Source organism: Amphiprion ocellaris, chromosome 2 (genome assembly GCF_022539595.1).
Source record: "Amphiprion ocellaris isolate individual 3 ecotype Okinawa chromosome 2, ASM2253959v1, whole genome shotgun sequence".
Taxonomy (NCBI): Eukaryota; Metazoa; Chordata; class Actinopteri; family Pomacentridae; genus Amphiprion; species Amphiprion ocellaris.
The window spans coordinates 11,378,974-11,399,851 of NC_072767.1; the positions used below are offsets into that span (position 1 = coordinate 11,378,974).

Consider the following 20,878-nt stretch of genomic DNA (forward strand, 5'->3'; position numbering starts at 1 on the left):
TGCCTAAAACTTTTGTATTTCTGTGGTGTACATATGAAAAATTGTCTTAATGGTCATTAACAAGCCTTTTGAGAAACACTGCCAAATTGTTATTTCATGTGAATTTCATGGTGTTTGGTCTCTTACCTTGACTTTGTCAGGTCCTGTCAGAGAGGGGGATTACAGAACAGAGAAGTTATAAACCACAAAACCCTCAACTCAGTGGATCTAGGTTAGTTTACAAGACACCACGCCAAAGCACATACATACTGTAAAGGGATACCTGAAGAGTTCTGTGCAATCCTCTTTCAAACATTGTCTTGAGCTACCTATTAGTCATTTGCAAGTGATTCTACAACCTTCAAACTACTAGTATTAAATCAAAGTCAATCAGCAAGTCTTACAAAGCTAAAAGTTACTGAAATAGAAACTGGCTGCTGAAGTGCCACACGTGAGACAAACGGACTGTGATGAAAGAGAACATTCAGTGAATCCCTTCAAGTAGAAACAAATGACACTGACAACTAAAGAAAAAAAGACTTTTATGACAACAGATGTGGCATGCAGAGAGTGGGAGAAAAAGATGGACAAATCCATTGTTTCTGTGAGACTTAAATTGTAGAATATATTGTGTTTATTCCAGGAAATGTGTCCTTTCAAGGACATGTCTTATTTTCACCCAGCATCTTGTTTTACTGCTTTATGATATTTGACCATACCACATGATTGATGAATTAAATGTGTCCTCAAATCAAATCAATCTCTGGACTATGAGGTAGTAAATTACAAGAAAGGAACTTGTGCAAAAGTTTGGTGAAACTCACTATCTGGAACAGTAAGACCAGACAGTACAGAAATAAATGGAGTGACTTTTGCAAACTTTGGCCAAGTAGAATTCAGAGAAAAACCTCAGTCTAGTATTCTGTTATTCCTTGAGGGTAGGACAGTTCCCTTGTTACTTCAAATTACAATTTTACAATCCCATATTATTTACTATAGTAGGAAGGAATGTTTATATTTTGAAGCCCTGATATTATCACATTACCCTTAAAACCTTGAAATCTGCAATCAGGCTTTAAAAGCCAAATCATGCTTGTTGTTCAACAAATGTCACATTTTCAAGCAAAAAACTTTCTAACAGTCTGCTAAATTAAATTGTAGAATTATAGTCCTTGAAATACTAATGGTTGAATTTTCAATTTGAACAGTAAAAACAAACTACTCACTTTATTTTAGTAGCATCATTTCAAATTTTGAAAAAAAGTACCTTTTTCCAATAGCCAGATTGTAAAAGATTAAAAATTCTGTGTTCCTTAGTGCAAGCAATAAGCCAGTAGTGAATCAGCAATGACACTCATGAGTCACAAAATTTGAGCACTTTCTGCTGAACTGCAGGCTGTGTTTACACAAATGAAAAACATAAGTATTAAATGTCTATAGTATGCAGAGCCACTATTCTGTTTTTATGATATGTGGCATTAAAACTTTGTCATACTGCAAAGAAATTATTTTTAACTTCTCCCTACTTCTAGCAATGGTTGTGCTGTTTCTATAGTGGTGCAGGCCTTTATACTGCAGTGAAATATGAGCCCACTGTGAGGAAAAATGTGACAGGAACAAAAACATCAAGAAACTGCTTGAGGATCAGAGGATTAAAATGCCATAGTGATTTTTTTAAAAGTCAAGCTAATGAATATATTTTCAGAAATAATGCTTTCATTTATACGCAGTAAAGCAGTCAATGTGTATCTGAGGTTCCACAAAAACACATGGTGAAGCAGTGCTACCTGCTGTGTCAGGCTACAGAGAAACATGGACGGATTCTCCAAAGTAGTGAAAAAAGGTAAAATAGACAAAAGCAAGCATAACCAAAATAAATAGATCAACTACTGACAACAAAATAAATGGCAAACATAGCAGCGTGCGTACACGTACACACACACACACACACATACACACAGAGAAGGGTCATGCAGGGCAGACAGACTCAGAAACTGACAGTTGAGTAGTGATACTGCTGTGTCTTGTATTAGATGGAGAAAGTTGACAAGCAATTGAACCGAGTGGTCTCAGTTAGCTATTTAGACACAAGCATTGATTCCCAGGCCCATCCAAAAAATGACCTTGAATTACCTGGAAAGCTGGAAAATGAAATGCACAGTATTTTGTGATTATCAGAGGGATTACTGTGACAAATTGTGAGTATTGTGAGTAAATTGGTCACAGGTGTCAATGTTAGCATGTAAGATTGTCTGTTGGAAACAGTCCAACAAAAGGCTTTGTGTTGGCCTCGTGTTGGACTGACAACCTGTTCAATGGCACAACAGGCGTGTGTTCATTTTCATGTGTGCTCTCAGTGACTCTACTAGTGCAGGCTGTAAGCATCAGTGCAATGGACTGTTGATAGCACCCTCAGCCTCTGTGTGGGGAAACCTATGATATTCTTCCTGCCAAAACAAACTAACCACAAAAAGGGTCACACCCTTCCCTGCAATAGAGGAAGATAAGAGTCTCATTTTAGCTCTACAACCTGTACAGCTGAATTATCAAGCTGCAGTTTCTAAAGTGAGTTCAAATGTTGTGTCACAGTGGAGAATGGGTGATATTTTAGATCACTGCCAGTCAAAGTGTCTCTGGTCCAGTTAAAATGGGCTCGTCAGATACTTGGATCTAGTTTTATAATATATAATATTTTTTTTGGTTGGTCTTTAGATACATACATATATATATATATATATATATATATATATATATATATATATATATATATATATATATATATATATATATATATATATATATATATATATGCATGTGTGTGTGTGTCTGTAATTTTGAACAGAACCAAAGTAAATGCTTTCCTCTGACTTAAGTCTTCACGCTAAGCTAAGCAAAGCAAAGCAAAGCAAACAATGTTCGGACTTCAGCTCTGTATATCAACAGACATGAGACTAACTTTGTTCTGCTCTGGAAAAAAACTGAACTATTCTTTCAAAATCAAACTCACCATCCCTGAAACATGAAATAACTACCCTAACCAATCATGTCACTACGAACACTTATGCAATTATCCATTCAGTTGATCAGGCGGCAGACTCACTTCTGGAGCGTCAGTTTACGTTCCCATCATTGCGGGTGTCACATGGTTGCCTGGTTTGATTAATACAGAAACTTCTAATGTGGGATTTTTATCACATCTTCACTAGCGTTTACTCCAAAAAGTGCAAAAAAACCCAAAAAAACAACCAGTGAGGGTCAGTTCTGTGAAATGATAGCTTTTTGTGGAGAGAGTAAGAGGAGAAAGGCCAAAAAGAGTATCTGGTTACCCAGATAAAAACTCTCTGCCATTGTGGCCCACAGAAAACACCTCAAAATGGACAACACGTCCAATCTTAAGGTACGCTCCACCAACAGAAGACCATAACAGGTTCCAGTCAGCCAAAAACAAATATCTGAGGCTGCAGTGGCCACAGACTCATAAAACTGGACAAAAGATGCTTGAAAATGCAGTTTGGTCAATAAATCTCAATTTCCACTGGGGCACACAAATAATGGAATCAAAATTTAGCATCAACGGCATGAATCCATTGACCCAACCTGCCTTGTATCAACAATAAAAGCTGAAAGTGGAACTGTAAAGGATGCTTTCTCACTAGACACACTTCAGGTCCCTTACAATGTTACCATAAGAATCTAATTTTCTAAACTAATTGATAAAGAGAATATAAAAAAACTTAACTTAGTAGTTAAAATAGTTCCAGTTCTAATCTGAATATGATACATGATGATGAGCCTTGACATTCTTAGTCTTAGCAGTGCTCTGTTCTCTTTGTAATTAGGTCTCAGTGAGTCTGTGGGTGGAATGGTCAAATAAACAACAATACAGTAATAATATACCATACTCACTGAGATGCCACATTATATTCCTGAACGGAACGTTAGGCACTCAGAATTAGGGGTGCCGTGAATCATGAAAGTCTCCTGTTCCTATCCTATCCTATTCTATCCCATCCTTCACTTCTAGTTACTTTAAGATTGACACTGGCAGTAAAACCGTTTTTCACGCTATGGCAGTTAAACTTTGCCAGTAGTCCATGATTCACATGCAAACCGGACTGTGGGTAAGGATCTATACGGATTAACTATGGACCAGTGTTCAGAAGTTTTAAGCAGTGTCCTTCAGTCGCAGTGATTTCAAATCTTGTGACTGTGCTGGTGTGCGTGCAGAGCTGTGTAGCCTGGTGTGGACACTAGTAAACAGTATCACCCATCTCAACTTACAGAACTGAAGTCTGTAAAACCTGAGGTACAGTCTTTAGGAGGTTTACTTGATGCTGAGGATGGGGCGAAAGGATCTTTGCCGCTGAATGGGTCTCCCAAGCCCTTTTTATTCTGAAACGGGTCAATGACGTCACCGCTGAATGGCTGAAAGGGGTCACATGGTTTGGAAGAGTCAGCTGTGCCACTCATGCTCACAGGCGTAGTCTTACCTGGAGACAAAAATGGAGGTAGTCATCATCACTGAAAATAGTTTCCCTTATGAAACACTTTTTATATCATCAGCAAATTTCTGTATTTTTCCACCTCTTAAATAAATGCAAAAAAACAAAAGAGCATTATCAAACTAATTAAGACACTGATGTTTCTCAGGTAACAACAATTTCACAACTCACAGGCTTCAGGTTACTCATATCTCCAGAGGAGGATGTAAATAAAATAAGCAGATGTGCTCACTGATAGCTGGGAGAAATGATGACTCATGACTCATCACTTTAGCTAAAGTCTCACAATTCTCAGCTTAGTGAACTCTGTTGATAATACAAGACCTGATACGATCACACAAACTCAAATTTCTCTGGCTCTCATAGTTCAGCCCACACCCTGCTTCACTTCCAGTGTCACCTCGAACTTACGGACCAGCTTCTGAAAGCCACACAAGTTTCACATCCACATGCGGCACTGCAAATAATTCAAATCAAGTTCCATCACAAATCTTTCTTTAAGTCATGACCTGCAGTACAACATCTTCTGGAGAACGGAAATATATACAAACAGCTGGTAAAGGAAAAACATAGAGAAAGACAACACCCTAAGAACTAAAACCAAAAGCGATACCCCATAACCACCAAAATGGTTTTTAACGGTTTTCTGGTAAATCACTTGGTTGGGTTTCCTCCCACATTGCCAAATGTCGGTGCACCTATTTACCAACTACATGAATACAACAATGTTGTTTGTGCTCAAAGAGTAGATATAACCACTTTTGTGGTCACGGTCCACAGAGACTACTTTAGTTGTAATAATGTAATTTAACTTGTAATTAATACTGGAAAATGTTAGAAAGTATGTCCTTAAACTTCAAAACAACACTTTTGGCAAAATGATCAGTTCATTTGCATGGAAGCTACAAATTATAGAAAAATCCAAATACTACTTTAGCAAATTCTACTGTTGTACCTGTCATGTTAACTTCCACGAGTTGTCAAAGTCAGGATATATGCATACAAAGCTAAAAATCTATTCCATTTACTCAGCTCTGTAAAATGTGAAAAAGAAAAAAAAAATCCCAAACATACCAAATTAGATATTAAAATTTCTTGTAAAAAAATTGTGAAATGTGTGTGTTAGAAATCTTAAGTGTATTCTTTTCTTATGATTGTGAAGCATTATGTGTCCACTAGTGTCTTCATTTTTTACTTGAGATAAATTTGTCAATTAACATTACATTGTACATTATGGGCTCTCTTACATTAACTGCATTTAATTTAGGCAGTATAACAGAAGGCGTGTGGGCAGGGAGAAGTTGACAAACTGCTATCCCCAAAGACCAAACAAACCAGCATTTTACTAAAAATTACTATAAAATGTAATTTTTATATTAAAATGCCTGTGTATTAAACAGAGTAATGCATATATATGCGTGAGCAAAAACATAACCAAACAGTAATCATAGTAATAGCTGGGCCTGGCAGAGGATCGTGGGAATGTTAAGACTACATTGTGGTACTTCTGTAGGTGTTAAACCACAGTACCAGTGAAACCGTTGTCATACAACATACACATTCAGTCCTATTACCCAGATAACCCCACTGACTGGGGTGAGCAGTTCATTTCACACTCCACGCTGAGCAAAACTGCCTGCCTGGCAATCAGTTTTTTCCTCTTTCAGTAAACTGTGTACATGGGTGCACTCACACTTCAGAAACCACAATGATGAACTCCACCCTGTTTTAAAATTATCCACCACATTTGTGGCATGTAATGTTAATGTGTATTATACATGCATCATGCAACTTGAAAACAAAAAAGCTACAGCAATGTGCCACAGCATGCATATGTGCGTGTGCAGATGAGTAAGGTAAAAAAGAAACACAAAGACACTAAAGAGGCACTAGAGACAACTGTATAACTGTTGAAACTGTTGGCATTCACCCACTGCACACAACCTGCAGGGTGAATTTCTCTGAACCACTAACCCCTGTAAACACACATACATTTAAGGGAAGGAGAGAGGAAGCAAGTTAGGGTGTGTCTGCTAACAGCAGGCCAAGTAAACCACACATCATCGCTCTTACACCATCACCTTCACATGCACAAACATCAGTGCAGCAATTTGTGAGCAATAATAATAAGATCTATGGAAAAATTACAAAAGCATTAATGTGACATTTAACACTGTCTCACACAGAGTGAACTTCGGAGTTAAATCTGACTGGAGTCTGAGCAAACAAAACACTGATATCCAAGCTCTGACAGACTTCTCTCTAGATCCACTGAGTCAGCAAGTGTGTGAGATATGTAATAGCAGCAAGTGTGGCTAATCCTGAAACAATATTGTCAGTATGAACAGTAAGTTCCAACAGCCAGATTTGTACTTTCCCCAAAAGACTTTTGTCATCACAGCCATTTGAAAAGATTTTTTGCAATTACCGCAAATTAAAGTATCAAACCCAACATATTCTTAATATTCAATTCAATTTCACTTAAATAGCGCCAATTACAGTTCAAACTGTCTCAAGACACTTTACAGAAACCATATGCCTGAACCCCCAGAGCAAGCCCTAAGGCAACAGTTGCAAGAAAAAACTCCCTTTGAACGAGAAGAAACCTTAGGTAGAACCTGGCCTTTTATGGGGGGACCTATCTGCTTGCTGGCCGGTGGGTTGAGAGGGACAGAAGAGGTAGAGGGGGAGGGAGAGACGGATGAGGAGGGATGGGACAAGAGGGGGGTGGGGAACAATACAATTTATAATATCTTTTAAGTATTTCCAGCCATTACGATCTACTGCTATTATTTATCATCTTGGCTAGCAGTTGGCATTTTGAAGCCACACAAAGTCACTTGAAAAAGTGACAGACAAATTTTTGAGCTGTGCAAAAATTCTATACCAGCACTAATGTAATTTTAGATGGGATTTGTTGTATTTCTATTCATTTTTGAATTTAACAAGGCAATGCACTCCCAATGGGAAATGGTTTGATCAAATGCTCAATGATGGATCGTCACCTTGCTGCGGTGGAGAGGTTTGTGTGGCTCGAGGACTCAGAGAGCGATGATGTCGGAAGCTTTAGCTTCTGGTAGGGCCACCCATGGCGGTAAGGTCGAGGATGAGAGTCCAGACAAAGAAAGATCCAAACCTCAAGTCCTAAACGACAGACCAGGTGGATGAAGTTACCTGGAGAACTCAACAGCTGTGAAGGCAGACGAAGGCTGCAACAAGTCTCGCAACTCCAATTGTCTTGGATCTCCTTGCCATTGGACTCAGTTTGGGACTTGTGAAGGTTGTGTGCTTCCTGAGTGGTGCAACACCATGTATATGCAAAACAAACTCACGCGCAGGCATCTTTATTTGTGTCACTGAAACACTTTTTTTTAGGTTGATTGGGGAAGGACAACGGGAGCAATTGTGATAGCTGAAAGCTACTTGTCAAGAACTGGCACTGAAGTGGTGCTTATTTGTTTCAGTCCTTCAGCTTCCCGTCTGAAGCAGAGAAGCTGTTCGGCAGTGGTGGCAGCCCTGTTTAGGATCCACTTAGCTCACCCTGAATTGGGAGGGGGCTAGAAAAACTGCCCTAAACATAGCCTGCTTCACCACCCCTATCTGGAAAAGTGCGTATAGAGGGCTCAAAATCACTGAGGTTGAAGAACAGTAAGACACCAAATGAAGTTTGGAACGTCTGAACACTGATGGACACCACGAACAGGGAGAGACCAGAACAATGAACCGCCATCGTTGCCTGAGAACTCTGCAAATTCCACCTCCATATCGTCGCTCTCAGCAAGACCTGAAGAACCTGACAAGGCCAACTCAGGAAACAACAGGGCCAATACACCTTCTTCTGAAAGGACTCAAACCAGGATCCATGGAGTGGGCTTTTGCCATCCAAAACGCTCTCCTCCCAAAGCTGTAAAAACTCCCTCATGGAATCAACGAGCATCTCATGATGCTCAGAATCCGACTCATCAAGAACCAGACGAGATTAAGGAGAGGCTCTATGCTCAGCTCAACAGTCTCCTGTCTGCCTTCCTGAAGGACAACAAGATCATACTGCTGGGAGACTTCAATGCAAGAGTCCAAAGAAATCATGAACTGTGGCGAGGAAACATCAGAAAGGAAGGAGTCGGCAAAGTCAACGCCAACGGGACTCTCCTGCTCACAAAAATCACCAAGCACAACCTGGTAATCACCAACACTCTTTTCCAACAGAAAAAATTGTTAAAAGTCTCCTGGCATCATCCAAGATCAAAACACTGGCACCTAATAGACTACTTCATCACAAGGTCTCGCAGTCAGCAGGATGTGATGCACACCAGAGCCGTTACAGAGGCTGATGAGCGCTGGACCGATCATCGCCTCATCGCCTTGGTCATGAAGCTCAAGCTGAGTCCCAAAAAGAAATACCGAAATCAGACCAGAATCAAGCAGTTCAACATGGAATCCCTGCAACACCCAAGCAGCTGTGACAAGTTCCAGGAATGCTTGCAACAAGAACTGCAAGGCAGACAGCACACCTTGTCTGTCCAAGAAGACTGGAACCAACTAAAGGACGTCATCATCACTACCTGCACGGAAACCACTGGCCTCAGGAAGAAGAAACATCAAAACTGGTTCGACAAGAATGACAAAACACTCAAAGACCTCACTGACAAGAAGAGACAAGCCTTCCATGTTCTGAAAAATTATCTGCAGTCCACCGCAAAATAAAAGATCCATCAAGAATGCAAGGCTGCAGTACAAAGAGCAACCTGTCAACTCAAGAATCAGTGGTGGACAGATAAAGCTTGTGAGATCCAGCAACTAGCATATGCCAACGACAGCAGAGGTTTCTTCAAAATCACCAAAGTCATCTTTAGACCATTGACACACAGAACTGCTCCCCTCAAGAGCAAAGACGGGACAACCATCCGGAAAAGAAACTTGGAAATTACAGCCATTTTTGAACAATTCATGAACTCTGTCCCATGTTTGTACAAATGATCAGTTATGTAAGATAAAAAAATCTACTTGATCACATTTTGAAATGAATCCTATTACATTAGTACTCATCACCAAATCTATAGCATTTTTTAACAAATCATAACAAATCATTACACTTTTTAAACAAATTATTTTTCACATTTTTGTGCAACGTCATGGTGTTCTGAATGAAAATATGCTATCTCTTTCTTTGTCTGTTAGCGGCAAGCTTGGCACTGCATTCTGTTCAGCAAAGTACTGTAATCTAGTGGATGATTTGACACTGCAATTCTGAGAGTTTTGAAAGAGAGTCTTCTACTACCTAGGAAGCCATGTCTTGGCCAGCATTGATCTCAACACCAAAATTCAACACCGCCTGAAATGTGCTGGCAGCGCCTTCAGTCGTCTGTTAGTGAGAGTCTTCCTGGATCGAGAACCGACTCTACAAAGCAATCATAGTTCCAGTGCTCCTGTACACATCAGAGACATGGACTACATACTATCACCATTTCAAGACACTTGAGAAATTCCACCAACTGTCTCTGAAGCATCCTCAAGATCAGCTGAGAAGACCAAAGAACGAATCTCTGCGTCCTGCAAGAAGCCAACGTACCCAGTCTTGAAGCCTGCATAATCAAGAAGCAACTGAGATGGAGCAGTCATGTTGTCAGGATAAGCAATAACCAAGGAACAAGGAACCCTAAGACAAGGAATAGAGATCCTGGAAGCCAAGCAGTGCAAGGAGGTGGAAGAGAAGCACAGGAAAAGAAAAGAGAAAGAACAACAACCATTGGTGACCTTGCAACCCATAACGATCTGCCCTCGCTACAACCGGAACTTCAGGACAAAAATTGCATACATCAATCACATGAAGACTCAAACATGATGACGTCAAACTACAAATTACAACTACGAAGGAGACTTTCATCCTCGACTCTGAGGGAATGCCACACAACATCTCCAGAAGAGATGCAGTCTGTTACTGACTGGGTTGAGACCAACAACCGGTATAGAGGCATAACAAACAACAAAAGCATGTGGTTAATTTTAGTGACCAACCAGTAGATTTCAATTTATTTCTAAACTAATTTTCTGTACATTTAGATGTCAATGGACAACAGTGCAGATATCGGTACTTTAGGCAGTGCCCAGAAATGTTATTTAAAAAGCTTTTTCATCACAGGTAAATTAATTTCCCTTACGCTAAAAAACGAATAAACTGCCTGTTTGGAAAAACATATGGAAAAAAACCCCAAATCGCTTTTGTGTTGATTTTTTTTTTTTTTTTTTTAAAACAGAAAAGCTATTTTACTGCTTGCCAGTATATGAAAGCTTCAAACTTCACTGATCTAAACTGTGCACATTAGATTTTTTTTACTCTAAATATCCTCCATTGCACGAGAAGGGCACCCTTTAATATTTTGCCATTTCTAGGCCAAACACAACTGAAAAGTATTTTTTGGCAAATATCTGCGTAAACTGCCAACAGTGTATGGCAGCTGATGTGAGAATGCAGCACAGCTCAAATATATGACTGCTGTGGTGCACTTGATTTACAAAATGAATAAAAACAATTTGATAGTCAGTTTGATAGGTAAGTGTGATCTTCTTACATCAAACATTACATGTGAAGAAAATCCACTGATGTGAAAGTTAATCAAAGCTAGTTCTGTATCAAAACATCATCTGAGTAGTGAGAAAAGCACATTTTCACACCCCTGACAAAATTCCGTCATGTCAGTACAAATGAATATAAAACATAATAGGACATACTGCAGTGTGCATCATTCCTTGCCACTGCAAGTTGACTTGACTTGAAGAACAACATAGAAAATACAGTCTCTGACAGCAGTGGTTTGGCAAACACATGAAGACTTTTATCTTCTCTGTACCCATAATGACATTCTTTCCTGTTGACATATCAGATCTAAGTTTAAGGCTGTGCTTTCAACTTGGAAAAAAAAAAAAAAGTTTTTTCAGTTACACAAAAAAAAACAGATCAACACCACGTAATGGTATTCTACAGAATAACTAAAACCACACCTTTTCCTCTTTTTTGACAGATACAGGCTACAAAAACCATCAGGACTTATACTGTTGAACTAACTAATGGTTACCTTCACTGAATAAAGTGACTAACAGCGATGTGACATCATTGTTCTCAAATCTGTGGCTGTAACTACAATAGACTAACAGATGCTGCTGGTAGAAAGAAAGAGGAGCTTTTTTCATCTCAGCTTTAAAGTCTACAAGAACTCAACTAATTTTGAGATACCAATCAAATGTGTTGTACTTGCAACATCCAATTACTGTTTGGCTAAATCATTAGCCTTCATTTTGAGCTTCTTCTATTCACCATCAGATGTGGATTAGGATGGAGCAATGACTCACTGCATGCAGTTGGTGTTGAGCACATCAGATTCATGCACGTTTATGTTCTGCTCGTTCAACAGGTATTGATAACATATTCCCTCACAGGTTAACTGAAGAGCACTTGTGGGTAGTGAGTACTGTTGTCATATACTCAAGTAAAATGTAACCTCAGGTCTGTTTCATTCTCTGCCCTGCTGTCTGCTGTGTGTGAGGACCTCAGCCCCACCCTTGTGCAAAGAGCAGACTACAGGAGAGAAAGGCCAACAGGCAAAAATCCAAACTCTGCAGCCATGTTATATATTTTAGGATGAAATTATCATCAAAACTTCTATTATTGGAACAGCAACTATAATTTATTGGTTTTATTTGTCAACCATTAATTCATCAGTGCAATAATTTCCTCACTATTGAATTATGCCTCATTCATTTACTCATTGTATATTTTTTCTGGTCACTGTTCAAGAAGACACATAGGCACGTGTCTTGGTTTTGGATAAAGAAGCCAAAGATCCACTTCCATTTTAAGATAAGCCCTGTTCTGCTCACCTTGGCCAGTATTCACAGGCTTGTTTTCATCAGTCATGAAAAGATCACAATAATGCTCATATTTTCAATACAATTTCGAAGTGAAATTGCTGGAGTGACAGACTCTGAATTGACTATAGGTTGCACTGAGCCAAACTTTTGTCATGCATTTGTGGATGTGCTGAAAAAATCATTTCAGCCCTGTCAGAAGTACAGTTATTTCAACTCATTGCATCAATAAAATATCCAAATCAAACCTTGTGAACATTTTTTCTCTGTTGTTTTGGAAACAAGTAAACTACAAACAATATCACCAGGGGGCCTAATAATTATTGCCTCAACTGTACTTGAGCTGCTGTTACTTAAAAACCCATTAGCCAGTGGGAACACAGCAAGAAATATTTGTCAGAACTGAAAACAAAAATCAGGCAGCACAAAAAAAGAGCTGAAAGTGTAACCTCAAAGTTCACAGTAAGGGCAAAAGTCTCAACAATGAGAAAGGAGCAGAGGAAACTGTAAAGACCAACTGCTTTTTTTTCTTTTCTTAAAGTTCAGTGAGTTTTGTTCTTCAAGTTGAATTTTTGTTTGATATTGAAAATGTTTTTGTTTGATTATACCATCACAAATCTGATTCCATTATAAGTAGATGCAGTAGGACACTCACCACTGGGTGGTTTGGGTCTCGGGGGAACACTTTTCTTCGGAGGCAGAGCTGGTGTGTCATTCTTCCTGCTAAATGGGTCCTCCACAAAAACTGGCTAGAAATAAAGAGTGGGGGCAGAAATAGAATCTGACTGGTTGTAAGAAAAATTAAGTAATACAGGCTCTGAAACTTAACATTTGAAAGATGACCAATAAAAGATGGCACCATCACCGCCATAATGATAAATGACTCGCATGTATGGTACTGTTATCATTGTTGCTACTATACTGTCCTTGCACGGTGAAAAAGAAACCCTGTAGTAATTATTAAACTGACAAAGAAATAAGTAATCAAAGCATCACCCTATGCAATGGGAGACAGAAAGTCAATCAGCTTAGAAAGTGTGCATTCAGGAGAAGGTTTGGCTTCTGGTACCTTCTGGTAGTCTGGCAGCCAGCTAGCCCTTCCTTCAAAAGGGTCTCTGGGCTTTGACATGTGGCTGAAGTCTGCAAATCCAGGAGAGTTGTTACTGCTACTGCTGAATGAACTGCTGCCAAACGGGTCCAATGTGCCAAAGAGATCTACAAATGACACAGTTACAACAAATTTACATTTACAAGTTTAAATTACTAGCTTCCTTCAAATGTTTAGTATTTTTAGAGAACACCTTGGACAAATATTAAACTAAATAATTTTGGACTGCTAAAGTATTTTCTGAAATATGTGAGAATATTTTTTTGCAGCTGACCTTTGTTGGAGGACTTTGTGTGGCTCTACCTCTCTCTTTAAAACAGCCCAAAGGTGATCTGTTGGATTTAAGTCAGCAGACATGCTAAGCCAGGCCATAGTTTTCTGTGATTTTGACATTGTGCTTTGGATGAAATATTTTGTTTCTGCCAAGGTTCAGCGGACTGTCATCTTGTCAACAGATATTTTGGTATATCCACAGGAATGTATGCTGGGATCTATAAATGCCATCTCTTCCACACACCTTTTACACTCATAAAGTCTCAATATCTGCATGAGTGTACCTCAGTGCTGGACTGCCTGGAGTATGCATTAACTGGTGCAGTCCTGGGCACATAACTGGAGGAATTTTTTCCCATGTGGAGCCGTTAGGCAGACAAGCAGAGAGATATAGCCTATATATTCAAAACAGAGAACAGTCTGGTATTCACAGCTCATTTAATAACCATGTTAACGCAATTCATAGTAGAAATTACTGTACTCAATTTTGTTTTGAGTTTCTACTTTAGTGTACTTTCAGTATTTTCAATATGTGCATTAGATCATTCAGAAATGTTTAGAAATAATGCAGCTATTTAGAGTAGATACAACACTGAATCATGTGATATTAAGGTATTATGGCTGAGGGGTCCCCTCACTTTTGTTGTATACTGTAAGCTATGACGCCATCCAGAATTTACTATATTTTTTTATAGTCTTTCTAAGCAGTGGCAGGCCAGCTTACACACTGCACAAAATAAGATATGTTACCATTTGATCTCAATAGAAATACAGAAAATTTAAATTCTTTACAGTTGCAAATGCTGGGCCTTACCAGACTTTGCATGACTATTATCAAGCCGTATTTGAAGTAGCATCGAGATAACAAAATCTGAGCGGGTAAGTTCACTTGTAGCACAAAATAGGCAAATGTAACACCTTTGCTCTCCAGCCATTGCTTTTAAAAGGCAAACCAATTTGGTTGGTTGATTGACTGTCTGAGGAAACAGTGGTCAGTGTGTTGACAGGCTCAAGTTTCTCCAATTAGAGAGGCGTTCAAGCTGACCCATAGTGTGCACATGTTTGAATGAACTTCATTAAGATCCTGGAATGAATAAAGTAAAGCTTTTCTTGAAAATGAAAAGAGGTTTATTTTGTGCTAAAGAACAAACAGCTGCTGAAAACGGTACAATGCACTCTCTGACAGCAGACATAAAATAATTAAGCTATGGCATGAATATTATTCCAGAACTAAAAATCTCTCTCCCTCTCCCTCTCCCTCTCCCTCTCCCTCTCCCTCTCCCTCTCCCTCTCCCTCTCCCTCTCCCTCTCCCTCTCTCTCTCTCTCTCTCTCTCTCTCTCTCTCTCTCTCTCTCTCTCTCTCTCTCTCTCTCTCTCTCTCTCTCTCTCTCTCTCTCTCTCTCTCTCTCTCTCTCTCTCTCTCTCTCTCTCTCTCTCTCTCTCTGGCTTTTTAGTTAATTACATTTAGTCACATTATGCTGTAGATATTGTAGACTCTGCTTTTGCTGTGCCCAGAAATTCAAAATAATTTAACCTTGCTATTGATATGGTAATTTTGTTTTTTCTTTCAATTTAATTTGGTCGACCTGATTATTCACAAGATTCGTTAATGGAGACTGATTTATTAACATGATTGACCCTACACATCTTCGTCACTGTTTTTAGCGTTACCCCAACACATTTTCAGAGTTTTAAGTTTGGTATAGTTTGTATCTCCCGTTGTGTGTATATTTCCAGGTTCCTGTCATCTCCCAAACCTGCTGCCGGCTTTGAAAGGCATGCTTTTTTTTTTTATAATATTCAAAATTACACAGAGCAACAAATTTTCAGACAATCATCACATTTCCAACTTTACAACAGTCCTTGAACTGATCATTTTAGCAGAAAAAAAAAACAAAAAAATTGAATATTTCATTAAAAATTGTATTTTACGTTTCATTTAAAAATTTGCCCCCAAAAATTTACAGTTATATAATATAATAATGTTATAGTAACCAGACCCCAATTTAAAAATGTTTGCGCTGTGATTACACAGGATTGACAGGCTGCTCTACCAATGACCGCGGTGCCCAGCATAAACAAGATGCTTTGTTCCCTGCACTGTCTGGTTGACTCGCTCCCAGCAATGGGCAGGGTACTAATGTAATGGGAAAACAATGGCAAACTTTAAATTCTGAAAAAGAGTTGGGGAAACACTGTAAAGATGTGTTGCAGTTGTAAAGAAGGAAATAATGGCTGCAGACATTTGCAAAATGTGTCGAGCCTATCAAATCATTGTGCAAGCCTTCAAAATTTTAATCCTACAAAATTTATGAACTATGTTTCACCATTTCAGGCACGAAGCTCAATTTAGAACTTTCAAAGCATCTTTTTGTTTCAAAATACAGTGTGATATTCATCCCATATTAGGACACCTCAAAAAGAAACACTAAACTATTACAGAGACAGACTGGAAGACATTGCAAAACTGACTTCAATCTAACCTCTAACTAAGGCTAAGAAAACTGTTATACGATAGTTTGCTTAGTTCACTTATCCTTCTCAGACATTGGTGAAAACACAAACTGACAGATTCCTTTCATATCTGAGGTAAAATACTTCATGATGTCCAAAAGTATTGTGGTGAAATAACAAATTGAATCATACCTGGTCCTTTGGGTTTTGGGTGGCTTGAGGAAAATGGGTCACTGCTTGTGAAGTGACTGGCTTGCTGTAGGAGGCATAGAAAGAAATACACAATTAATAGAAACCCCGATCAAGTCCCACTCAAACTCAGATTAGAGTTTTCTTCTTCAAATAATCAGAAAATGTCCACACTTCTGTTGAAGACTATATATAGAAAAATTCTAATGTAGATTTATGAGACATATAGTTCCAGTCAAAAGTTTGGACACACCTTCTCATTCAGTGGTTTTTATGTATTTTAATTATTTTCTACACTGTAGACATGCTGAAGACATCAGAACTACAGTTGCACTCAAAATTATTCACACCCATTGCAAATTACGTTTATTGGCAAAATGTACAAACTTTCAGCTGTTTTTGATCAACAACTCGAACAAGAATAACTTAAATAGCTCAACACAACCAGTGTTACAGGCGGATTCTCCAAATTCAAGACAAAATGCCATTTTTAATGACTACTGCTGTTCCAGAATCATTCAACCCCCTGAATAGAATCCCACATAACAGCACTCCTTTGCAAATCAGGAGTTGTCTCAAGCACACCTGACATCACTAATCAAAGGCTTCACTGGTGGCATTATGTGTGTTGGGATAGAACACAAATACCTGGACTGGGTGGGGTTTGTTCACAGTGACGTTTGACTGCATGTTAGAAATATGGTTCAGTTAAGAGAATTGCTCCAAAAGTTTAGAGAGGAGATCATTGCCTTGCACAGACAAGGAAAAGGATACAAAAACATAGTAAAGGCACTGAACGTTTCTAGAGATATTGCTGAAAGCATAGTTCGCAAGTTCACAGTTAAAGGAACAGAGGCTATACTACCTGGATGTGGCAGAAAGAGGAAGCTATCAACAGCTACCATCAGATGTCTGAGGAAGCACGTGGCCAAAAACCCTGAAGTGACTGCAAAAGACCTGCAGCAAGACTTGGTGGCAGCAAGCACTGAGGTTTCAGTGTCTACAGTGAGGCACACTAAACACTGAAGGTCTCCATGTCCAAACTCAAAAGACTCAAAGACGTACACCACTACTGACCCAAAAGCACAAGAAAAGTCACCTCCAATAGTCTCAAAACCATACAAACAAGCCACAGAAGTTTTAACATTCTATTCTGTGGAGCAATGAAACAAAACCGGAACTTTTTGCGCATGTAAATCAGTGGTACGTCTGTAGGAGAAAGAATGAGGCATACGCTGAAAAGAACACCCTGCCTACAGTGAAGCATGGTGGTGGCTCGGTGATGCCCTGGGCTGCTTTCTGTCTTCTGGCAGTGGAAGCCTGCGGCATTTGGAAGCAAGATGGATTAAGTCCAGTATCAGTAAATCCTAGGAGAAAATGTCATGCTGTCTATGAAGAAGCTGAAGCTTGGGCATCACTGGATTTTCCAACTGCACAATGACCAAAGCATATCTCAAAGTTCACAAAGACTTGGCTTCAGAAAAAGTCGTGGAAGATACTAGAGTGGCCATCACAGTTGCCTGACTTTGATCCCACAGAAAAACTTTGGTGGGAGTTGAAGAAGCCAGTTGCAGCACTCAAACTCAAGAATATTATAGAGCTGAAGGCTATTGCCCATAAAGAATGGGCGAAGATTTCTCAGGAACACATTCAGAACCTGGTGTCTGGCTATGCATCACATTTGCAGAAGGTCATAGCAGCAAAAGGGTGTCTACTAAGTACCAAAGATGCTAAAGATGCAGTGCAACTGTATGAAAGAACACAGATGGAATTATGTAGTAAACAAAAAGTGTTAAATCAGAAAGTGTTTTATAGTGTAGATTCTTTAAAGTAGCCCCCTTTTGCTTTGATTACTGCTTTGCACACACTATTTTTGTCCTGATGGTAGTGGTCTCTCCCAGGAGGACAGTTCCCCATCCACAGGGGTCACAGGATGGTATGATTGAAATAATGTGAATCATCTGTTATGGCCTTTGCTGTCAACACATCTTAACCCAGTTGAACACCAATGGGAGATTTTTAACAGCATGTTAGACAGCCCTCTGCCCCACCATCATCAAAACACCAAAGGAAGGACAATCATTTTGAGAATGGTGTTCATCCCTCCAGTAGAATTTCAGAGACATGAAGGCACATAGTGGCCCACCACTATACAGTGACATTTTATGTTGGTTTTTATTTTAATTTGTCACTAGTCTGTGTGTGTAAGTACCTTGGAAGGTAAGGTTGCACTTTTACTAAAGGGGTCTGGTGTGGAGAAGGGATCCATTTTTGTGGTCTTTTTGAAGAAATCTTCTGATGAAGCCTTGAATGGATCAGTCTCTTTGAATGGGTCTCCTCCAAACGGGTCTGCTGCAGAAATAATGGACAACTTTAACTACTGACTCTTGCACTGTAGTGTTTATAAAACAACCAAACCAAGGAATTCTCAACAATATTAAATGGCCGATTTCTGCCTAGGAAAGAGTTAACATGCACTTGGGCACTGCTTGGAATTGACATCTCAAGTTAATTTCACTTTTTTCTGGCATTTTCAGGCCCGACAAGTCAGACAACAGTTGTCTTCAACATACTCTAAAATATTAATTTGGTTAAACTGTCTATGTGCTGTGTTCTGCAGAAAACCTAAGTAGGGCCCGACCAATTTATCAGTCAGCCGATAAAACCGGTCGATTATAGCCCTTTTCAAAATAATCATCATCTTCCAGAGGTTTCCCGATTAAATGCCGATATATTCTTAATTTGTCATAAAACAGTAAATGCTGTTAAATGTTGGAGTCGCGCAGAATGATGTCCTTTTGTCCAACACATGGCACTCTGACTCCATTCAATCCTCAGTCCTCACCGCTGTCTTCTCAGGAATGTACAGGAGGAACTACTGCCAGGCAACATTACAGGAGTGGGCTGAGCTGACAAGGATGTTTATAACGACATTAAAAATGAGTCAACATGTCTCCCGTTTCACTTTAACTCTCTTTGTCACGTGTCATGACGAGTGACATGTGCTCCGTTGCGTTGGTCATGCTTTTCATTTTCGCTGCATTGCTACAGTTGTGCTAACCTAGTTTAAGTTACTCCTTGTCGGTTTATGTTAGCAATAACATTGCTGTAGTTATGCCAACCTAGCATAGCATTAGCTAACAGCTTAAAAGTCAGTAAGTAACTGCAGAAATAACGAAAGCGTACAAAATATTTGAGAGTACAGAATGACCGTTCATCACTCCGTCAGCTGCGTGTTAAGGCACATTTAAGGAGAAGCGATGTGAACGCAGAGGGGAGGGGGTTTAATCAGTTCAAAAGATTAACATTACTGTCTGTCTTCAGCAACCGTCATGCTGTCATGCCACTCTTAGTTTTACTTTGTCAGAAAATACTATAACACAGTGCCACAGGCTGTAACAGCAACTCACTGTGTGTTGTTATGGAGCAACATTAGTGTCGGACTATTTGTGACCATTATATATTTAAAATGCAACTCTGTCAAAGATGACATGTTTTACATCTGAGAAAAGCATCTCTGGTTTTTATTTTGGTTCATATGAATCCTGACTTCATGGCAAAGAAAATAATGGAGTAGAGAAAATGTGATTTAACATTAAAGGGCATCAGAGGGTTGCAGAAATAATGTTTTGTCAGTAATTCCTTCAGAGCCACTGGAAACGTAAAACTGGCAAGATTAACAGTATTTATATTTGTGCAAACTTTTGTTCACAACTGCTTATAGTACTTCATTCTGAAATTGACCATTCTGCATAATGAGTACCTTCAATTTTAGTATTTAAGTATATTTTGATGCTAATACCAATATTTTTCCTCAAGTAAACATTTAAATGCAGGACTTTAACTTGCAACAGCAAATTTCTTGCACTGTAGTACTGTAATTTTACTTTAAGTACAAGATCTGAGTACTTCTCCTAGCACTGTCAGAGGGTCAGAGACATTCCAGAGACTGTGGCATTTGAAAGTGATCAATCAAAAGAGTGGGAGATCAGCCACTATCGCACCTCCTAAGTCTCAAAAGTCAACTTGATGAGTGAGCGTTAAGTAGTTGTGAGTGTGTGCAAAAGTTGGGGCGAGCACTCGTCACAGCCCTGTGCTCGCAGGGCCACATTTGTCCTCATGGAGTAGATTTGACTCTTGTGATAATTGATGTCCTTTTGTGAATACAGTTCTGTAAGCTTGTAATACATGCACATAGTTGGTTCTGATGTGCATGGGTTTTCTCTATATACTAACTTTACTTTGCCCCAGTGAACGAACTGTCTGATATCAATTATTCAATTCAAATGTATGTATTTTGTTGTTTTGCTAAATTAAATCTGTCAAAAAAAATCCTCAAGTAAATACCTGTGGATGTTGGCTGCTGCTTTGCAAAAGGGTCATTTTGAAAAGGGTCACCTACAAGAGAAATTAAGCAGGAAAATGAGGTAAAAGTAGGAGGAAAGGAACCGAAGGAGGAAGACATAAAAGACAGTCAGAGAGCAGCTCAGCTGAAAAACAAAAGGTTGCA

General features: G+C 39.2%; 1 protein-coding gene across 12 annotated transcripts in view; it reads right to left on the reverse strand.

Moving 5' to 3' along the window:
* Positions 1-20,878, reverse strand: part of eps15l1a (epidermal growth factor receptor pathway substrate 15-like 1a) — a 53,712-nt gene that overhangs the window by 7,850 nt on the left and 24,984 nt on the right. For 6 of the 12 annotated variants that reach the window (XM_023263364.3, XM_035945020.2, XM_035945018.2 and 3 more), the window contains 7 exons: positions 20,716-20,766; positions 18,581-18,720; positions 16,372-16,435; positions 13,414-13,559; positions 13,000-13,093; positions 4,308-4,469; positions 127-143 (listed from right to left, as the gene is read on the reverse strand). In XM_023263364.3, the coding sequence (XP_023119132.1) occupies positions 127-143; positions 4,308-4,469; positions 13,000-13,093; positions 13,414-13,559; positions 16,372-16,435; positions 18,581-18,720; positions 20,716-20,766 (674 nt within the window). Of the gene's footprint in view, positions 1-126; positions 144-4,260; positions 4,470-12,999; positions 13,094-13,413; positions 13,560-13,665; positions 13,785-16,371; positions 16,436-18,580; positions 18,721-20,715; positions 20,767-20,878 lie in introns of those variants that run through there. The other 6 variants (XM_035945021.2, XM_055017064.1, XM_035945017.2 and 3 more) reach the window with 5 other exon arrangements.